This window comes from Phyllobates terribilis, unplaced genomic scaffold (assembly GCF_046119375.1).
Source record: "Phyllobates terribilis strain yellow unplaced genomic scaffold, ASM4611937v1 Scaffold_4__5_contigs__length_816908805, whole genome shotgun sequence".
Taxonomy (NCBI): Eukaryota; Metazoa; Chordata; class Amphibia; order Anura; family Dendrobatidae; genus Phyllobates; species Phyllobates terribilis.
In genome coordinates, this window is record NW_027362764.1 from 30,096,066 (window position 1) to 30,116,687 (window position 20,622).

At 45.2% G+C, this 20,622-nt stretch overlaps 1 protein-coding gene across 3 annotated transcripts in view; it reads left to right on the forward strand.

Moving 5' to 3' along the window:
* Window positions 1–18,011, forward strand: part of MINDY4 (MINDY lysine 48 deubiquitinase 4) — a 205,654-nt gene extending 187,643 nt beyond the window's left edge. For all 3 annotated transcript variants that reach the window (XM_073677206.1, XM_073677207.1, XM_073677208.1), the window contains 2 exons: window positions 10,774–10,846; window positions 15,762–18,011. In XM_073677206.1, the coding sequence (XP_073533307.1) occupies window positions 10,774–10,846; window positions 15,762–15,810 (122 nt within the window). In that variant the 3' untranslated portion in view covers window positions 15,811–18,011. The remainder of the gene's footprint in view (window positions 1–10,773; window positions 10,847–15,761) is intronic.
* Window positions 18,012–20,622: the final 2,611 nt, after the last annotated feature.

The following is a 20,622-nucleotide window of genomic DNA, read 5'->3' on the forward strand; positions in this document are numbered from 1 at the left end:
ACCTACTATAATGCTGCCCCCTATGTACAAGAATATAACTACTATAATACTGCCCCCTATGTACAAGAATATAACTACTATAATACTGCCCCCTATGTACAAGAATATAATTACTATAATACTGCCCCCTATGTACAAGAATATAACTACTATAATACTGCCCCCTATGTACAAGAATATAACTACTATAATACTGCTCCTATGTACAAGAATATAACTACTATAATACTGCCCCCTATGTACAAGAATATAACTACTATAATACTGCCCCCTATGTACAAGAATATAACTACTATAATACTGCCCCCTATGTACAATAATATAACTACTATAATACTGCTCCTATGTACAAGAATATAACTACTATAATACTGCCCCCTATGTACAAGAATATAACTACTATAATACTGCCCCCTATGTACAAGAATATAACTACTATAATACTGCTCCCTATGTACAAGAATAGAACTACTATAATACTGCCTCCTATTTACAAGAATATAACTACTATAATACTGCCCCTAAGTACAAGAATATAACTACTATAATACTGCCCCCTATGTACAAGACTATAAATACTAGAATACTGCTCCTATGTACAAGAAAATAACTACTATAATACTGCCCCCTATGTACAAGAATATAACTACTATAATACTGCCCCCTATGTACGAGAATATAACTACTATAATACTGCTCCTATTTACAAGAATATAACTACTATAATACTGCCCCTATGTACAAGAATATAACTACTATAATACTGCCCCTATGTACAAGAATATAACTACTATAATACTGCCCCCTATGTACAAGACTATAAGTACTATAATACTGCTCCTATGTGCAAGAAAATAACTACTATAATACTTCCCCCTATGTACAAGAATATAACTACTATAATACTGCCCCCTATGTACAAGAATATAACTACTATAATACTGCTCCTATGTACAAGAATATAACTACTATAATACTGCCCCTATATACAAGAATATAACTACTATAATACAGCCCCTATGTACAAGAATATACCTACTATAATACTGCTCCCTATGTACAGAAATATAACTACTATAATACTGCCCCCTATGTACAAGAATATAACTACTATAATACTTCCCCCTATGTACAAGAATATAACTACTATAATAGTTCCCCCTATGTACAAGAATATAACTACTATAATAGTTCCCCCTATGTACAAGAATATAACTACTATAATACTGCCCCCTATGTACAAGAATATAACTACTATAATACTGCCCCATATGTACAAGAATATAACTACTATAATACTGCCCCCTATGTACAAAAATATAACTACTATAATACTGCCCCCTATTTACAAGAATATAACTACTATAATACTGCCCCTATGTACAAGAATATAACTACTATAATACTGCCCCCTATGTACAAGACTATAACTACTATAATACTGCCTCCTATGTACAAGAATATAACTACTATTATACTGCTCCTATGTACAAGAATATAACTACTATAATACTGCCCCCTATGTACAAGACTATAACTACTATAATACTGCTCCTATGTACAAGAATATAACTACCATAATACTGCTCCTATGTACAAGAATATAACTACCATAATACTGCTCCTATGTACAAGAATATAACTACTATAATACTGCTCCTATGTACAAGAATATAACTACTATAATACTGCCCCTATGTACAAGTATATAACTACTATAATACTGCCCCTATGTACAAAAATATACCTACTATAATACTGCCCCTCTGTACAAGAATATACCTACTGTAATACTGCTCCCTATGTACAAGAATATAACTACTATAATACTGCTCCTATGTACAAGAATATAACTACTATAATACTGCTATGTACAAGAATATACCTACTATAATACTGCTCCCTATGTACAGGAATATAACTACGATAATACTGCCCCCTATGTACAAGAATATAACTACTATAATACTGCCCCCTATGTACAAGAATATAACTACTATAATACTGCCCCCTATGTACAAGAATATAACTACTATAATACTGCCCCCCTATGTACAAGAATATAACTAATATAATACTGCCCCCTATGTACAAGAATATAACTACTATAATACTGCCCCCTATGTACAAGAATATAACTACTATAATACTGCCCCCTATGTACAAGAAGATAACTACTATAATACTGGTCCCTATGTACAAGAATATAACTACTATAATACTGCCCCCTATGTACAAGAATATAACTACTATAATACTGCTCCTATTTACAAGAATATAACTACTATAATACTGCCCCTATGTACAAGAATATAACTACTATAATACTGCCCCCTATGTACAAGACTATAACTACTATAATACTGCTCCTATGTACAAGAATATAACTACTATAATTCTGCCCCCTATGTACAAGAATATAACTAATATAATACTGCCCCCTATGTACAAGACTATAACTACTATAATACTGTTCCTATGTACAAGAAAATAACTACTATAATACTGCCCCCTATGTACAAGAATATAACTACTATAATACTGCTCCTATGTACAAGAATATAACTACTATAATACTGCTCCTATGTACAGGAATATAGCTACTATAAAACTGCTCCTATGTACAAGAATATAACCACTATAATACTGCCCCTATGTACAAGAATATAACTACTATAATACTGCCCCTATGTACAAGAATATAACTACTATAATACTGCTCCTATGTACAAGAATATAACTACTATAATACTGCTCCTATGTACAAGAATATAACTACTATAATACTGCCTCCTATGTACAAGAATATAACTACTATAATACTGCTCCTATGTACAAGAATATAACTACTATAATACTGCCCCTATATACAAGAATATAACTACTATAATACAGCCCCTATGTACAAGAATATACCTACTATAATACTGCTCCCTATGTACAGAAATATAACTACTATAATACTGCCCCCTATGTACAAGAATATAACTACTATAATACTTCCACCTATGTACAAGAATATAACTACTATAATAGTTCCCCCTATGTACAAGAATATAACTACTATAATACTGCCCCCTATGTACAAGAATATAACTACTATAATACTGCCCCTATGTACAAGTATATAACTACTATAATACTGCCCCTATGTACAAGAATATACCTACTATAATACTGCCCCTCTGTACAAGAATATACCTACTGTAATACTGCTCCCTATGTACAAGAATATAACTACTATAATACTGCTCCTATGTACAAGAATATAACTACTATAATACTGCTATGTACAAGAATATACCTACTATAATACTGCTCCCTATGTACAGGAATATAACTACGATAATACTGCCCCCTATGTACAAGAATATAACTACTATAATACTGCCCCCTATGTACAAGAATATAACTACTATAATACTGCCCACTATGTACAAGAATATAACTACTATAATACTGCCCCCCTATGTACAAGAATATAACTAATATAATACTGCCCCCTATGTACAAGAATATAACTACTATAATACTGCCCCCTATGTACAAGAATATAACTACTATAATACTGCCCCCTATGTACAAGAATATAACTACTATAATACTGCCCCCTATGTACAAGAATATAACTACTATAATACTGCTCCCTATGTACAAGAATATAACTACTATAATACTGCCCCCTATGTACAAGAATATAACTACTATAATACTGCTCCTATTTACAAGAATATAACTACTATAATACTGCCCCTATGTACAAGAATATAACTACTATAATACTGCCCCCTATGTACAAGACTATAACTACTATAATACTGCTCCTATGTACAAGAATATAACTACTATAATTCTGCCCGCTATGTACAAGAATATAACTAATATAATACTGCCCCCTATGTACAAGACTATAACTACTATAATACTGTTCCTATGTACAAGAAAATAACTACTATAATACTGCCCCCTATGTACAAGAATATAACTACTATAATACTGCCCCTATGTACAAGAATATAACTACTATAATGCTGCTCGTATTTACAAGAATATAACTATTATAATACTGCTCCTATGTACAATAATATAACTACTATAATACTGCCCCTATGTACAAGAATATATCTACTATAATACTGCTCCTATGTGCAAGAATATAACTACTATAATACTGCCCCTATGTACAAGAATATAACTACTATAATACTGCCCCTATGTACAAGAATATAACTACTATAATACTGCCCCTATGTACAAGAATATACCTACTATAATGCTGCCCCCTATGTACAAGAATATAACTACTATAATACTGCCCCCTATGTACAAGAATATAACTACTATAATACTGCCCCCTATGTACAAGAATATAATTACTATAATACTGCCCCCTATGTACAAGAATATAACTACTATAATACTGCCCCCTATGTACAAGAATATAACTACTATAATACTGCTCCTATGTACAAGAATATAACTACTATAATACTGCCCCCTATGTACAAGAATATAACTACTATAATACTGCCCCCTATGTACAAGAATATAACTACTATAATACTGCTCCCTATGTACAAGAATATAACTACTATAATACTGCCTCCTATTTACAAGAATATAACTACTATAATACTGCCCCTATGTACAAGAATATAACTACTATAATACTGCCCCCTATGTACAAGACTATAAATACTAGAATACTGCTCCTATGTACAAGAAAATAACTACTATAATACTGCCCCCTATGTACAAGAATATAACTACTATAATACTGCCCCCTATGTACGAGAATATAACTACTATAATACTGCTCCTATTTACAAGAATATAACTACTATAATACTGCCCCTATGTACAAGAATATAACTACTATAATACTGCCCCTATGTACAAGAATATAACTACTATAATACTGCCCCCTATGTACAAGACTATAAGTACTATAATACTGCTCCTATGTGCAAGAAAATAACTACTATAATACTTCCCCCTATGTACAAGAATATAACTACTATAATACTGCCCCCTATGTACAAGAATATAACTACTATAATACTGCTCCTATGTACAAGAATATAACTACTATAATACTGCCCCTATATACAAGAATATAACTACTATAATACAGCCCCTATGTACAAGAATATACCTACTATAATACTGCTCCCTATGTACAGAAATATAACTACTATAATACTGCCCCCTATGTACAAGAATATAACTACTATAATACTTCCCCCTATGTACAAGAATATAACTACTATAATAGTTCCCCCTATGTACAAGAATATAACTACTATAATAGTTCCCCCTATGTACAAGAATATAACTACTATAATACTGCCCCCTATGTACAAGAATATAACTACTATAATACTGCCCCATATGTACAAGAATATAACTACTATAATACTGCCCCCTATGTACAAAAATATAACTACTATAATACTGCCCCCTATTTACAAGAATATAACTACTATAATACTGCCCCTATGTACAAGAATATAACTACTATAATACTACCCCCTATGTACAAGACTATAACTACTATAATACTGCCTCCTATGTACAAGAATATAACTACTATTATACTGCTCCTATGTACAAGAATATAACTACTATAATACTGCCCCCTATGTACAAGACTATAACTACTATAATACTGCTCCTATGTACAAGAATATAACTACCATAATACTGCTCCTATGTACAAGAATATAACTACCATAATACTGCTCCTATGTACAAGAATATAACTACTATAATACTGCTCCTATGTACAAGAATATAACTACTATAATACTGCCCCTATGTACAAGTATATAACTACTATAATACTGCCCCTATGTACAAGAATATACCTACTATAATACTGCCCCTCTGTACAAGAATATACCTACTGTAATACTGCTCCCTATGTACAAGAATATAACTACTATAATACTGCTCCTATGTACAAGAATATAACTACTATAATACTGCTATGTACAAGAATATACCTACTATAATACTGCTCCCTATGTACAGGAATATAACTACGATAATACTGCCCCCTATGTACAAGAATATAACTACTATAATACTGCCCCCTATGTACAAGAATATAACTACTATAATACTGCCCCCTATGTACAAGAATATAACTACTATAATACTGCCCCCCTATGTACAAGAATATAACTAATATAATACTGCCCCCTATGTACAAGAATATAACTACTATAATACTGCCCCCTATGTACAAGAATATAACTACTATAATACTGCCCCCTATGTACAAGAATATAACTACTATAATACTGGTCCCTATGTACAAGAATATAACTACTATAATACTGCCCCCTATGTACAAGAATATAACTACTATAATACTGCTCCTACTTACAAGAATATAACTACTATAATACTGCCCCTATGTACAAGAATATAACTACTATAATACTGCCCCCTATGTACAAGACTATAACTACTATAATACTGCTCCTATGTACAAGAATATAACTACTATAATTCTGCCCCCTATGTACAAGAATATAACTAATATAATACTGCCCCCTATGTACAAGACTATAACTACTATAATACTGTTCCTATGTACAAGAAAATAACTACTATAATACTGCCCCCTATGTACAAGAATATAACTACTATAATACTGCTCCTAGGTACAAGAATATAACTACTATAATACTGCTCCTATGTACAGGAATATAGCTACTATAAAACTGCTCCTATGTACAAGAATATAACCACTATAATACTGCCCCTATGTACAAGAATATAACTACTATAATACTGCCCCTATGTACAAGAATATAACTACTATAATACTGCTCCTATGTACAAGAATATAACTACTATAATACTGCTCCTATGTACAAGAATATAACTACTATAATACTGCCTCCTATGTACAAGAATATAACTACTATAATACTGCTCCTATGTACAAGAATATAACTACTATAATACAGCCCCTATGTACAAGAATATACCTACTATAATACTGCTCCCTATGTACAGAAATATAACTACTATAATACTGCCCCCTATGTACAAGAATATAACTACTATAATACTTCCACCTATGTACAAGAATATAACTACTATAATAGTTCCCCCTATGTACAAGAATATAACTACTATAATACTGCCCCCTATGTACAAGAATATAACTACTATAATACTGCCCCATATGTACAAGAATATAACTACTATAATACTGCCCCCTATGTACAAAAATATAGCTACTATAATACTGCCCCCTATTTACAAGAATATAACTACTATAATACTGCCCCCTATTTACAAGAATATAACTACTATAATACTGCCCCTATGTACAAGAATATAACTACTATAATGCTGCCCCCTATGTACAAGAATATAACTACTATTATACTGCTCCTATGTACAAGAATATAACTACTATAATACTGCTCCTATGTACAAGAATATAACTACTATAATACTGCTCCTATGTACAAGAATATAACTACTATAATACTGCCCCTATGTACAAGAATATAACTACTATAATACTGCTCCTATGTACAAGAATATAACTACTATAATACTGCTCCTATGTACAAGAATATAACTACCATAATACTGCTCCTATGTACAAGAATATAACTACTATAATACTGCTCCTATGTACAAGAATATAACTACTATAATACTGCCCCTATGTACAAGTATATAACTACTATAATACTGCCCCTATGTACAAGAATATACCTACTATAATACTGCCCCTATGTACAAGAATATACCTACTATAATACTGCTCCCTATGTACAAGAATATAACTACTATAATACTGCTCCTATGTACAAGAATATAACTACTATAATACTGCTATGTACAAGAATATAACTACTATAATACTGCTCCTATGTACAAGAATATAACTACTATAATACTGCCCCTATGTACAAGAATATAACTACTATAATACTGCCCCTATGTACAAGAATATACCTACTATAATACTGCTCCCTATGTACAGGAATATAACTACTATAATACTGCCCCCTATGTACAAGAATATAACTACTATAATACTGCCCCCTATGTACAAGAATATAACTACTATAATACTGCCCCCTATGTACAAGAATATAACTACTATAATACTGCTCCCTATGTACAAGAATATAACTACTATAATACTGCCCCTATGTACAAGAATATAACTACTATAATACTGCTCCTATTTACAAGAATATAACTACTATAATACTGCCCATATGTACAAGAATATAACTACTATAATACTGCCCCCTATGTACAAGACTATAACTACTATAATACTGCTCCTATGTACAAGAATATAACTACTATAATACTGCCCCCTATGTACAAGAATATAACTAATATAATACTGCCCCCTATGTACAAGACTATAACTACTATAATACTGTTCCTATGTACAAGAAAATAACTACTATAATACTGCCACCTATGTACAAGAATATAACTACTATAATACTGCCCCCTATGTACAAGAATATAACTACTATAATACTGCCCCCTATGTACAAGAATATAAATACTATAATACTGCTCCTATGTACAAGAATATAACTACTATAATACTGCTCCTATGTACAGGAATATAGCTACTATAAAACTGCTCCTATGTACAAGAATATAACCACTATAATACTGCCCCTATGTACAAGAATATAACTACTATAATACTGCCCCTATGTACAAGAATATAACTACTATAATACTGCTCCTATGTACAAGAATATAACTACTATAATACTGCTCCTATGTACAAGAATATAACTACTATAATACTGCCCCTATGTACAAGAATATAACTACTATAATACTGCTTCCTATGTACAAGAATATAACTACTATAATACTGCTCCTATGTACAAGAATATAACTACTATAATACTGCTCCTATGTACAAGAATATAACTACTATAATACTGTCCCTATGTACAAGAATATAACTACTATAATACTGTCCCTATGTACAAGAATATAACTACTATAATACTGCCACTATGTACAAGAATATAACTACTATAATACTGCCCCTATGTACAAGAATATAACTACTATAATACTGCCCCTATGTACAAGAATATAACTACTATAATACTGCTCCTATGTACAAGAATATAACTACTATAATACTGCTCCTATGTACAAGAATATAACTACTATAATACTGTCCCTATGTACAAGAATATACCTACTATAATACTGTCCCTATGTTCAAGAATATAACTACTATAATACTGCCACTATGTACAAGAATATAACTACTATAATACTGCCCCTATGTACAAGAATGTAACTACTATAATACTGCTCCTATGTACAAGAATATAACTACTATAATACTGCCCCTATGTACAAGAATATAACTACTATAATACTGCCCCTATGTACAAGAATATAACTACTATAATACTGCCCCCTATGTACAAGAATATAACTACTATAATACTGCTCCCTATGTACAAGAATATAACTACTATAATACTGCTCCTATGTACAAGAATATAACTACTATAATACTGCCCCTATGTACAAGAATATAACTACTATAATACTGCCCCTATGTACAAGAATATAACTACTATAATACTGCTCCTATGTACAAGAATATAACTACTATAATACTGCCCCTATATACAAGAATATAACTACTATAACACTGTTTCCTATGTACAAGAATATAACTACTATAATACTCCCCCTATGTACAAGAATATAACTACTATAATACTGCCCCTATATACAAGAATATAACTACTATAATACTGCCCCTATGTACAAGAATATAACTACTATAATACTGCTCCTATGTACAAGAATATAACTACTATAATTCTGCTCCTATGTACAAGAATATAACTACTATAATACTGCTTCTATATACAAGAATATAACTACTATAATACTGCCCCCTATGTACAAGAATATAACTACTATAATACTCCCCCTATGTACAAGAATATAACTACTATAATACTGCCCCTATATACAAGAATATAACTACTATAATACTGCTTCCTATGTACAAGAATATAACTACTATAATACTGCTTCTATATACAAGAATATAACTACTATAATACTGCCCCCTATATACAAGAATATAACTACTATAATACTGCCCCCTATGTACAAGAATATAACTACTATAATACTGCCCCCTATGTACAAGAATATAACTACTATAATACTGCCCCTATGTACAAGAATATAACTACTATAATACTGCCCCCTATGTACAGGAATATAACTACTATAATACTGTAGTTTTCTTGTTTGCCGTCACCATTCCTTCACTTGTCTATATGTTGTCTTGTCCTCTTTTGCCCCTGCACAGCCTGTTGTCGGTGCGTTAGACACTGACCGGTGACCCCTGCAGACCTCTTCTCCGTTCCCCCTCTTGCAGTGTGTGGTTGCCCCTTGGCATGACGAGGGAGTAGTGAAGAAATAAATCGAAGCTGCCAAGATTAATATCGTGCGGCGCAGTATTTTTCTTCTTCTTCTGGCTCTGTGTCCGGCTCTGATACTTCAGCTGCCATTAATCCTCCCTGTCGCTGACTGTCTGACGGCTAAAATGTGAAAAATGTAAACACCGTAGGGCTGCATTTTGGAGATTTGCTCCTGTGACCCTTAGTGTTGGGCACTGCTAGACTATGGTGGAGCCTTCTCCTTCTCAGCAGCCCCATGTAACACTAGTGTTTTAATCCTGTTATCTGCTTTTATTCTTATTCTTTTCAGACACATCTGGGACCTACATTGAAGATGAAGACAATGATCTCACTCCACCCCTTGATTTCTGCATCAGGACCAAGTAAGTCCTGCTTCTCCTGCTATCCCTCAGACCAGAGGTTGCCAAACATGAAGTCACATTTACGTACTTTATACTGTTCCCCCGCGGAGTCGGGCCGTGGCCAGGGTCGCCCCTTTCCCCACGTGGAGTCGGGCCGTGGCCAGGGTCGCCCCCTTCCCCCGCGGAGTCGGTCCGTGGCCAGGGTCGCCCCCTTCCCCCGCGGAGTCGGGCCTTGCACAGAGTCGCCCCCGCGGAGTCGGGCCTGGCACAGAGTCGCCCCCGCGGAGTCGGGCCTGGCACAGAGTCGCCCCCGCGGAGTCGGGCCTGGCACAGAGTCGCCCCCGCGGAGTCGGGCCTGGCACAGAGTCGCCCCCGCGGAGTCGGGCCTGGCACAGAGTCGCCCCCGCGGAGTCGGGCCTGGCACAGAGTCGCCCCCGCGGAGTCGGGCCTGGCACAGAGTCGCCCCCGCGGAGTCGGGCCTGGCACAGAGTCGCCCCCGCGGAGTCGGGCCTGGCACAGAGTCGCCCCCGCTGAGTCGGGCCTGGCACAGAGTCGCCCCCGCTGAGTCGGGCCTGGCACAGAGTCGCCCCCGCGGAGTCGGGCCTGGCACAGAGTCGCCCCCGCGGAGTCGGGCCTGGCACAGAGTCGCCCCCGCGGAGTCGGGCCTGGCACAGAGTCGCCCCCGCGGAGTCGGGCCTGGCACAGAGTCGCCCCCGCGGAGTCGGGCCTGGCACAGAGTCGCCCCCGCGGAGTCGGGCCTGGCACAGAGTCGCCCCCGCGGAGTCGGGCCTGGCACAGAGTCGCCCCCGCGGAGTCGGGCCTGGCACAGAGTCGCCCCCGCGGAGTCGGGCCTGGCACAGAGTCGCCCCCGCGGAGTCGGGCCTGGCACAGAGTCGCCCCCGCGGAGTCGGGCCTGGCACAGAGTCGCCCCCGCGGAGTCGGGCCTGGCACAGAGTCGCCCCCGCGGAGTCGGGCCTGGCACAGAGTCGCCCCCGCGGAGTCGGGCCTGGCACAGAGTCGCCCCCGCTGAGTCGGGCCTGGCACAGAGTCGCCCCCGCTGAGTCGGGCCTGGCACAGAGTCGCCCCCGCTGAGTCGGGCCTGGCACAGAGTCGCCCCCGCTGAGTCGGGCCTGGCACAGAGTCGCCCCCGCTGAGTCGGGCCTGGCACAGAGTCGCCCCCGCTGAGTCGGGCCTGGCACAGAGTCGCCCCCGCTGAGTCGGGCCTGGCACAGAGTCGCCCCCGCTGAGTCGGGCCTGGCACAGAGTCGCCCCCGCTGAGTCGGGCCTGGCACAGAGTCGCCCCCGCTGAGTCGGGCCTGGCACAGAGTCGCCCCCGCTGAGTCGGGCCTGGCACAGAGTCGCCCCCGCTGAGTCGGGCCTGGCACAGAGTCGCCCCCGCTGAGTCGGGCCTGGCACAGAGTCGCCCCCGCTGAGTCGGGCCTGGCACAGAGTCGCCCCCGCTGAGTCGGGCCTGGCACAGAGTCGCCCCCGCTGAGTCGGGCCTGGCACAGAGTCGCCCCCGCTGAGTCGGGCCTGGCACAGAGTCGCCCCCGCTGAGTCGGGCCTGGCACAGAGTCGCCCCCGCTGAGTCGGGCCTGGCACAGAGTCGCCCCCGCTGAGTCGGGCCTGGCACAGAGTCGCCCCCGCTGAGTCGGGCCTGGCACAGAGTCGCCCCCGCTGAGTCGGGCCTGGCACAGAGTCGCCCCCGCTGAGTCGGGCCTGGCACAGAGTCGCCCCCGCTGAGTCGGGCCTGGCACAGAGTCGCCCCCGCTGAGTCGGGCCTGGCACAGAGTCGCCCCCGCTGAGTCGGGCCTGGCACAGAGTCGCCCCCGCTGAGTCGGGCCTGGCACAGAGTCGCCCCCGCTGAGTCGGGCCTGGCACAGAGTCGCCCCCGCTGAGTCGGGCCTGGCACAGAGTCGCCCCCGCTGAGTCGGGCCTGGCACAGAGTCGCCCCCGCTGAGTCGGGCCTGGCACAGAGTCGCCCCCGCTGAGTCGGGCCTGGCACAGAGTCGCCCCCGCTGAGTCGGGCCTGGCACAGAGTCGCCCCCGCTGAGTCGGGCCTGGCACAGAGTCGCCCCCGCTGAGTCGGGCCTGGCACAGAGTCGCCCCCGCTGAGTCGGGCCTGGCACAGAGTCGCCCCCGCTGAGTCGGGCCTGGCACAGAGTCGCCCCCGCTGAGTCGGGCCTGGCACAGAGTCGCCCCCGCTGAGTCGGGCCTGGCACAGAGTCGCCCCCGCTGAGTCGGGCCTGGCACAGAGTCGCCCCCGCTGAGTCGGGCCTGGCACAGAGTCGCCCCCGCTGAGTCGGGCCTGGCACAGAGTCGCCCCCGCTGAGTCGGGCCTGGCACAGAGTCGCCCCCGCTGAGTCGGGCCTGGCACAGAGTCGCCCCCGCTGAGTCGGGCCTGGCACAGAGTCGCCCCCGCTGAGTCGGGCCTGGCACAGAGTCGCCCCCGCTGAGTCGGGCCTGGCACAGAGTCGCCCCCGCTGAGTCGGGCCTGGCACAGAGTCGCCCCCGCTGAGTCGGGCCTGGCACAGAGTCGCCCCCGCTGAGTCGGGCCTGGCACAGAGTCGCCCCCGCTGAGTCGGGCCTGGCACAGAGTCGCCCCCGCTGAGTCGGGCCTGGCACAGAGTCGCCCCCGCTGAGTCGGGCCTGGCACAGAGTCGCCCCCGCTGAGTCGGGCCTGGCACAGAGTCGCCCCCGCTGAGTCGGGCCTGGCACAGAGTCGCCCCCGCTGAGTCGGGCCTGGCACAGAGTCGCCCCCGCTGAGTCGGGCCTGGCACAGAGTCGCCCCCGCTGAGTCGGGCCTGGCACAGAGTCGCCCCCGCTGAGTCGGGCCTGGCACAGAGTCGCCCCCGCTGAGTCGGGCCTGGCACAGAGTCGCCCCCGCTGAGTCGGGCCTGGCACAGAGTCGCCCCCGCTGAGTCGGGCCTGGCACAGAGTCGCCCCCGCTGAGTCGGGCCTGGCACAGAGTCGCCCCCGCTGAGTCGGGCCTGGCACAGAGTCGCCCCCGCTGAGTCGGGCCTGGCACAGAGTCGCCCCCGCTGAGTCGGGCCTGGCACAGAGTCGCCCCCGCTGAGTCGGGCCTGGCACAGAGTCGCCCCCGCTGAGTCGGGCCTGGCACAGAGTCGCCCCCGCTGAGTCGGGCCTGGCACAGAGTCGCCCCCGCTGAGTCGGGCCTGGCACAGAGTCGCCCCCGCTGAGTCGGGCCTGGCACAGAGTCGCCCCCGCTGAGTCGGGCCTGGCACAGAGTCGCCCCCGCTGAGTCGGGCCTGGCACAGAGTCGCCCCCGCTGAGTCGGGCCTGGCACAGAGTCGCCCCCGCTGAGTCGGGCCTGGCACAGAGTCGCCCCCGCTGAGTCGGGCCTGGCACAGAGTCGCCCCCGCTGAGTCGGGCCTGGCACAGAGTCGCCCCCGCTGAGTCGGGCCTGGCACAGAGTCGCCCCCGCTGAGTCGGGCCTGGCACAGAGTCGCCCCCGCTGAGTCGGGCCTGGCACAGAGTCGCCCCCGCTGAGTCGGGCCTGGCACAGAGTCGCCCCCGCTGAGTCGGGCCTGGCACAGAGTCGCCCCCGCTGAGTCGGGCCTGGCACAGAGTCGCCCCCGCTGAGTCGGGCCTGGCACAGAGTCGCCCCCGCTGAGTCGGGCCTGGCACAGAGTCGCCCCCGCTGAGTCGGGCCTGGCACAGAGTCGCCCCCGCTGAGTCGGGCCTGGCACAGAGTCGCCCCCGCTGAGTCGGGCCTGGCACAGAGTCGCCCCCGCTGAGTCGGGCCTGGCACAGAGTCGCCCCCGCTGAGTCTGGCTGTGGCCCCAGTGGTAGCCGGCTGAGACAACAGATTCGGGTTTTCTCGACTCCTGAACAGTACATTTACCTAGGTATTTGATAAGAATGGATGCACGACACAGGTCGTCTGCCATTTTGGGCTGTAGGGATGTTGGGATGCAACCCATCTTCTTCATCTTTTGATCATCATGTCATTTGTTTTAGAAAATTCAGCTCTGAATAATCTCTTAATATTTCATTACAGCAGTCACAGATGTTGTTTCTTTCTTATCCGGTTCTCCATGTTGCCTTTCATAGACATAGATTGAAAACATGCTGGCAACCTGCAGCCACCACTAGAGGGAGCTGAGGAGAATACGGTTCATACCTTTTACTAACTCCTGGCAGTAAGGGATGAAAAGCCCTGCTTCAATAATGCAATTTGCAGATACTCCTCTTTATTGGATCTAAAAGCTTTTTCAAATAGTCATGATCAAAAATCTCCTACCGCTCCCGGGTCCCCGCCGGCCTCTACTTCCTGTTCCCCATCAGCCAATCACAGTCATTTCCTGTGAGTGACCAGGAAGTAAAGACCAGCAGGAAGCAGAGAGAACTTCCTGGTATACTTCTGCTTTCCGCTGATCAGCTGAGAATGGTCCAGCGTTTACCAGTCACAGCGCCATTCTGGGTAGTGGCAGCATCGGGTACTGCAGCTTACTCCTATACATCTCAATGGGTCTGCAGTACCAGAAACAACCACTGCTGAAAAGCACGGCGCTTTCCTGGTAAGGAAGAGACCAGGTTCTTGCTGGGGGTCCCGCTTGCTCCTCACTGATCTGATACTGACCACCCGGCCGAAAATGTTTCATCACTTTTAGATTGTTTGTTTTTTTTCTTCTCCACTCACATCCAAAGCGGGCGTCAGAGATCTGCTACTTCCTTCCGACCATTTATGTAGTTAAAGGTCTGCTGCCAGGTCACATGTCTGACAACAGGGAGGATAAGGACCTGCCATCTCCTTGCCAAGGGCAACCGGATGATTTGTTTGTTAGTTGTGAATGGAGAAAAAACATTTAAATTTTACAAAAGTATAAAAAAAAGTAATGATCGTCTCTTTTGCTCTCTGCCGGGATTTGTCTTGCGGTTTCTTCTTTATTCCCTGACTTGTATCTTCTCCCAGGTGGAGGGGCGCAGCCGTGGACTGGAATGGCACAGAGCCCATCCTATAAATCCCCGTATCCAGGGAATGATGGTTCCCAGTGCCAGGCGGGCACTCACATGGCATTTCCTCAGGAGTCTCTGACGCGCTCGCTGAATTGTCCTATTGTGCCCGGCGAGTAGTAAAAGTCTGCGAGGCTGTAAACCACCCAAACCGCTATAGAAGAGGATGTCCCCCCCCCCCCCGCACCGGTGAAAGGTCAGGACGTGGTAGAATACGGGGATTGTCTGCAGATGTAGCAGAGCTGTGCCTCCTGAGAACGTAAAACAATCCAGTAAGTTAACCTGCAGTCCTACGTAAAAATCAGAGATGAGGACACTGCTGCCAGGTGACTCACTCAGCTCTGCTACGTCTGATCAACTCCGGCTCCTATACCAGAAGTGTCTGAAAACCCTGCACACATCTCTGCTCCGAAGGCAAAGAGAAATATATGAATATTGTTTCAACCATTTGTAAACCGATCTAATGCATTCTCCTACCGTTTTATGTACACAGCTCCCATGCAAATCTATGTGTCTCCAGTCTGATATTCCATCCTCTTATCTCGGTAACCTACAGACGGTAGAAGAAGGCGCAGACGGTAGAAAGTGACACTTGCAGGTCAGACAGGGATTGTTTATAAATGCGGAGACACATAGGTCTGCATTAACTGCTGCGTACGCCAAACGGTAGGAGATTTGTAATCAAGACTTATCAGAAAGTTTTTTTTTTTTTTTTAATATGTTGGAGGCATTGAAGTTTACAAACCCAATAAGGGCCCAGACCTGTTTTGGAATAGGGGATACTTTTCAAAATTACCCCAAAAGATCTGGACAGATTGGTTGCTGCCTATTAGTATCAGTGTATGTAGGGCCGGTACCCCCCAGGCACATGCATAGTACCACCGATCGAGAACCTAGACTGGAAAGAATCCCTCCTGACCTCCTGCTGGCGATCAGATCCCTTCACCCACATTCTACATATCAAACCTCTCAGGATAAAAAGTTTTCCCTTTTCCTGAACTTTTCCAGACTTGTGGCCTTCACTGATTCCCTTCATGTCTATCTGACCATCTGGTTCTTAGGAACACAATGCTCAGTGACCGCAGTCCTGTTAGTCGTGTTGTCAGGCAGAGTCTGTAGTACCTTTGAGGCTCGGATCACTCAGGTCATTAACAGGGAAGCAAGCCGTGCTCAGACCCCGTGCAGTCCTATTACTCAGATCAGACCCCGTGCAGTCCTATTACTCAGATCAGACCCCGTACAGTCCTATTACTCGGATCAGACCCCATGCAGTCCTATTACTCAGATCAGACCCCGTACAGTCCTATTACTCAGATCAGACCCCGTACAGTCCTATTACTCGGATCAGACCCCATGCAGTCCTATTACTCAGATCAGACCCCGTGCAGTCCTATTACTCAGATCAGACCCCGTGCAGTCCTATTACTCAGATCAGACCCCGTACAGTCCTATTACTCGGATCAGACTCCGTACAGTCCTATTACTCAGATCAGACCCCGTACAGTCCTATTACTCAGATCAGACCCCGTGCAGTCCTAGTGCTCGGATCAGACCCCGTACAGTCCTAGTGCTCGGATCAGACTCCGTACAGTCCTAGTGCTCGGATCAGACTCCGTACAGTCCCATTACTCGGATCAGACTCCGTACAGTCCTATTACTCGGATCAGACTCCGTACAGTCCTATTACTCGGATCAGACTCCGTACAGTCCTATTACTCGGATCAGACTCCGTACAGTCCTATTACTCGGATCAGACTCCGTACAGTCCCATTACTCGGATCAGACCCCGTACAGTCCTATTACTCGGATCAGACTCCGTACAGTCCTATTACTCGGATCAGACCCCGTACAGTCCTATTACTGGGATCAGACCCCGTACAGTCCTAGTACTGGGATCAGACCCCGTACAGTCCTAGTACTGGGATCAGACCCCGTACAGTCCTAGTGCTCGGATCAGACCCCGTACAGTCCTAGTGCTCGGATGAGACCCCGTACAGTCCTATTACTCTGATCAGACCCCGTACAGTCCTAGTGCTCGGATCAGACCCCGTACAGTCCTAGTGCTCGGATCAGACCCCGTACAGTCCTAGTGCTCGGATCAGACCCCGTACAGTCCTAGTGCTCCGATATTCTGCTTGGTGAGGGACGTTTATAATTTATTTCATGCAAATTGCCTCTTCAGAAAGGAGGAGGACTTGTACTCTATAGCGCCACCTATTGGTAGCAGCAATCCTACAAGTCACAATCAACCTTTTACCGAGTCGTGCAATATGACTTAAGAGAAAAGCCAAATCAGAATCTCAGTTTGCAGACACGGTGTTTCGGGCTGTTGGCCCTCGTCAGTGCAAAGTATGAGAACTGATTTGGCTAGGTGTGTCACTCACCACAAGGAGAAACGTTACCCCTTACACCTCAGTCCAGAGCCTCTCACCTAACCAGATCAGTTCTCATACTTTGCACTGACGAGGGCCAACAGCCCGAAACACCGTGTCTGCAAACTGAGATTCTGATTTGGCTTTTCTCTTAAGTCATATTGCACGACTCGGTAAAAGGTTGATTGTGACTTGTAGGATTGCTGCTACCAATAGGTGGCGCTATAGCGTTCAAGTCCTATTTCTCTCTGAAGAGGCAATTTGCATATTAAATTTCCCAGAGGAGCATTGCACGGCAAATAAGCCTCCTTACCTTGGCATGCCAGAGTTGGTGTGTCACTCTCAACAAGGAGAAACGTTACCCCTTAGACCTCATTTCATGCATTCATTTATCATGGGACCCGGTGTTGTTTTGTGTGAACGGTGCATTTTCTTTTTTTTTCTATTTTGTTTTTATTAAACTTTTTAAATATGTGATGAAAATTCTGTTGTGTCGTCTGTCAATCACTTGAGTCCTGCAGAAAGTACGAGGGTTATCCAGGATAAGAAGACCATGGCTGAGCTGCATCCTGGGGAGCGGTGTAGCACTGATTTTAGAAGAAAGCAGATATATTGTCTAATCTCCAGATCCCCCTAACTTTATTCTTGGTCACTGGAATCAGAATCTATCAGATTGTTGGGTCGACCATTCTGGTACTAGTGATCGATGGGGTATTATTTCCCGGATACAATCATTCCCCCAGTTCTTCTCCTATAAGTAGTGTGCAGAACTTTCTGTGCATCCTCTGTCTATTGTCATCAGTGAAGTGCCCGTCCCCGGCCCTGCAGATCCTGCACTGTCAATCATCAGTGAGGTGCCCGTCCCTGGCCCTGCAGATCCTGCACTGTCAATCATCAGTGAGGTGCCCGTCCCCGGCCCTGCAGATCCTGCACTGTCAATCATCAGTGAAGTGCCCGTCCCTGGCCCTGCAGATCCTGCACTGTCAATCATCAGTGAGGTGCCCGTCCCTGGCCCTGCAGATCCTGCACTGTCAATCATCAGTGAGGTGCCCGTCCCCGGCCCTGCAGATCCTGCACTGTCAATCATTAGTGAGGTGCCCGTCCCCGGCCCTGCAGATCCTGCACTGTCAATCATCAGTGAAGTGCCCGTCCCTGGCCCTGCAGATCCTGCACTGTCAATCATCAGTGAAGTGCCCGTCCCTGGCCCTGCAGATCCTGCACTGTCAATCATCAGTGAAGTGCCCATCCCTGGCCCTGCAGATCCTGCACTGTCAATCATCAGTGAGGTGCCCATCCCCAGCCCTGCAGATCCTGCACTGTCAATCATCAGTGAAGTGCCCGTCCCTGGCCCTGCAGATCCTGCACTGTCAATCATTAGTGAGGTGCCCGTCCCCGGCCCTGCAGATCCTGCACTGTCAATCATTAGTGAGGTGCCCGTCCCCGGCCCTGCAGATCCTGCACTGTCAATCATCAGTGAGGTGCCCATCCCCAGCCCTGCAGATCCTGCACTGTCAATCATCAGTGAGGTGCCCGTCCCCGGCCCTGCAGATCCTGCACTGTCAATCATCAGTGAGGTGCCCGTCCCTGGCCCTGCAGATCCTGCACTGTCAGTCATCAGTGAAGTGCCCGTCCCTGGCCCTGCAGATCCTGCACTGTCAATCATCAGTGAAGTGCCCGTCCCCGGCCCTGCAGATCCTGCACTGTCAATCATCAGTGAAGTGCCCGTCCCTGGCCCTGCAGATCCTGCACTGTCAATCATCAGTGAGGTGCCCGTCCCTGGCCCTGCAGATCTTGCACTGTCAATCATCAGTGAAGTGCCCGTCCCCGGCCCTGCAGATCCTGCACTGTCAATCATCAGTGAGGTGCCCGTCCCTGGCCCTGCAGATCCTGCACTGTCAATCATCAGTGAAGTGCCCATCCCCAGCCCTGCAGATCCTGCACTGTCAGTCATCAGTGAAGTGCCCATCCCCGGCCCTGCAGATCCTGCACTGTCAATCATCAGTGAAGTGCCCATCCCCGGCCCTGCAGATCCTGCACTGTCAGTCATCAGTGAAGTGCCCATCCCCAGCCCTGCAGATCCTGCACTGTCAGTCATCAGTGAAGTGCCCATCCCCGGCCCTGCAGATCCTGCACTGTCAGTCATCAGTGAAGTGCCCATCCCCGGCCCTGCAGATCCTGCACTGTCAGTCATCAGTGAAGTGCCCATCACCGGCCCTGCAGATCCTGCACTGTCAATCATCAGTGAAGTGCCCATCCCTGGCCCTGCAGATCCTGCACTGTCAGTCATCAGTGAAGTGCCCATCCCCAGCCCTGCAGATCCTGCACTGTCAATCATCAGTGAAGTGCCCGTCCCCGGCCCTGCAGATCCTGCACTGTCAATCATCAGTGAGGTGCCCGTCCCTGGCCCTGCAGATCCTGCACTGTCAGTCATCAGTGAAGTGCCCATCC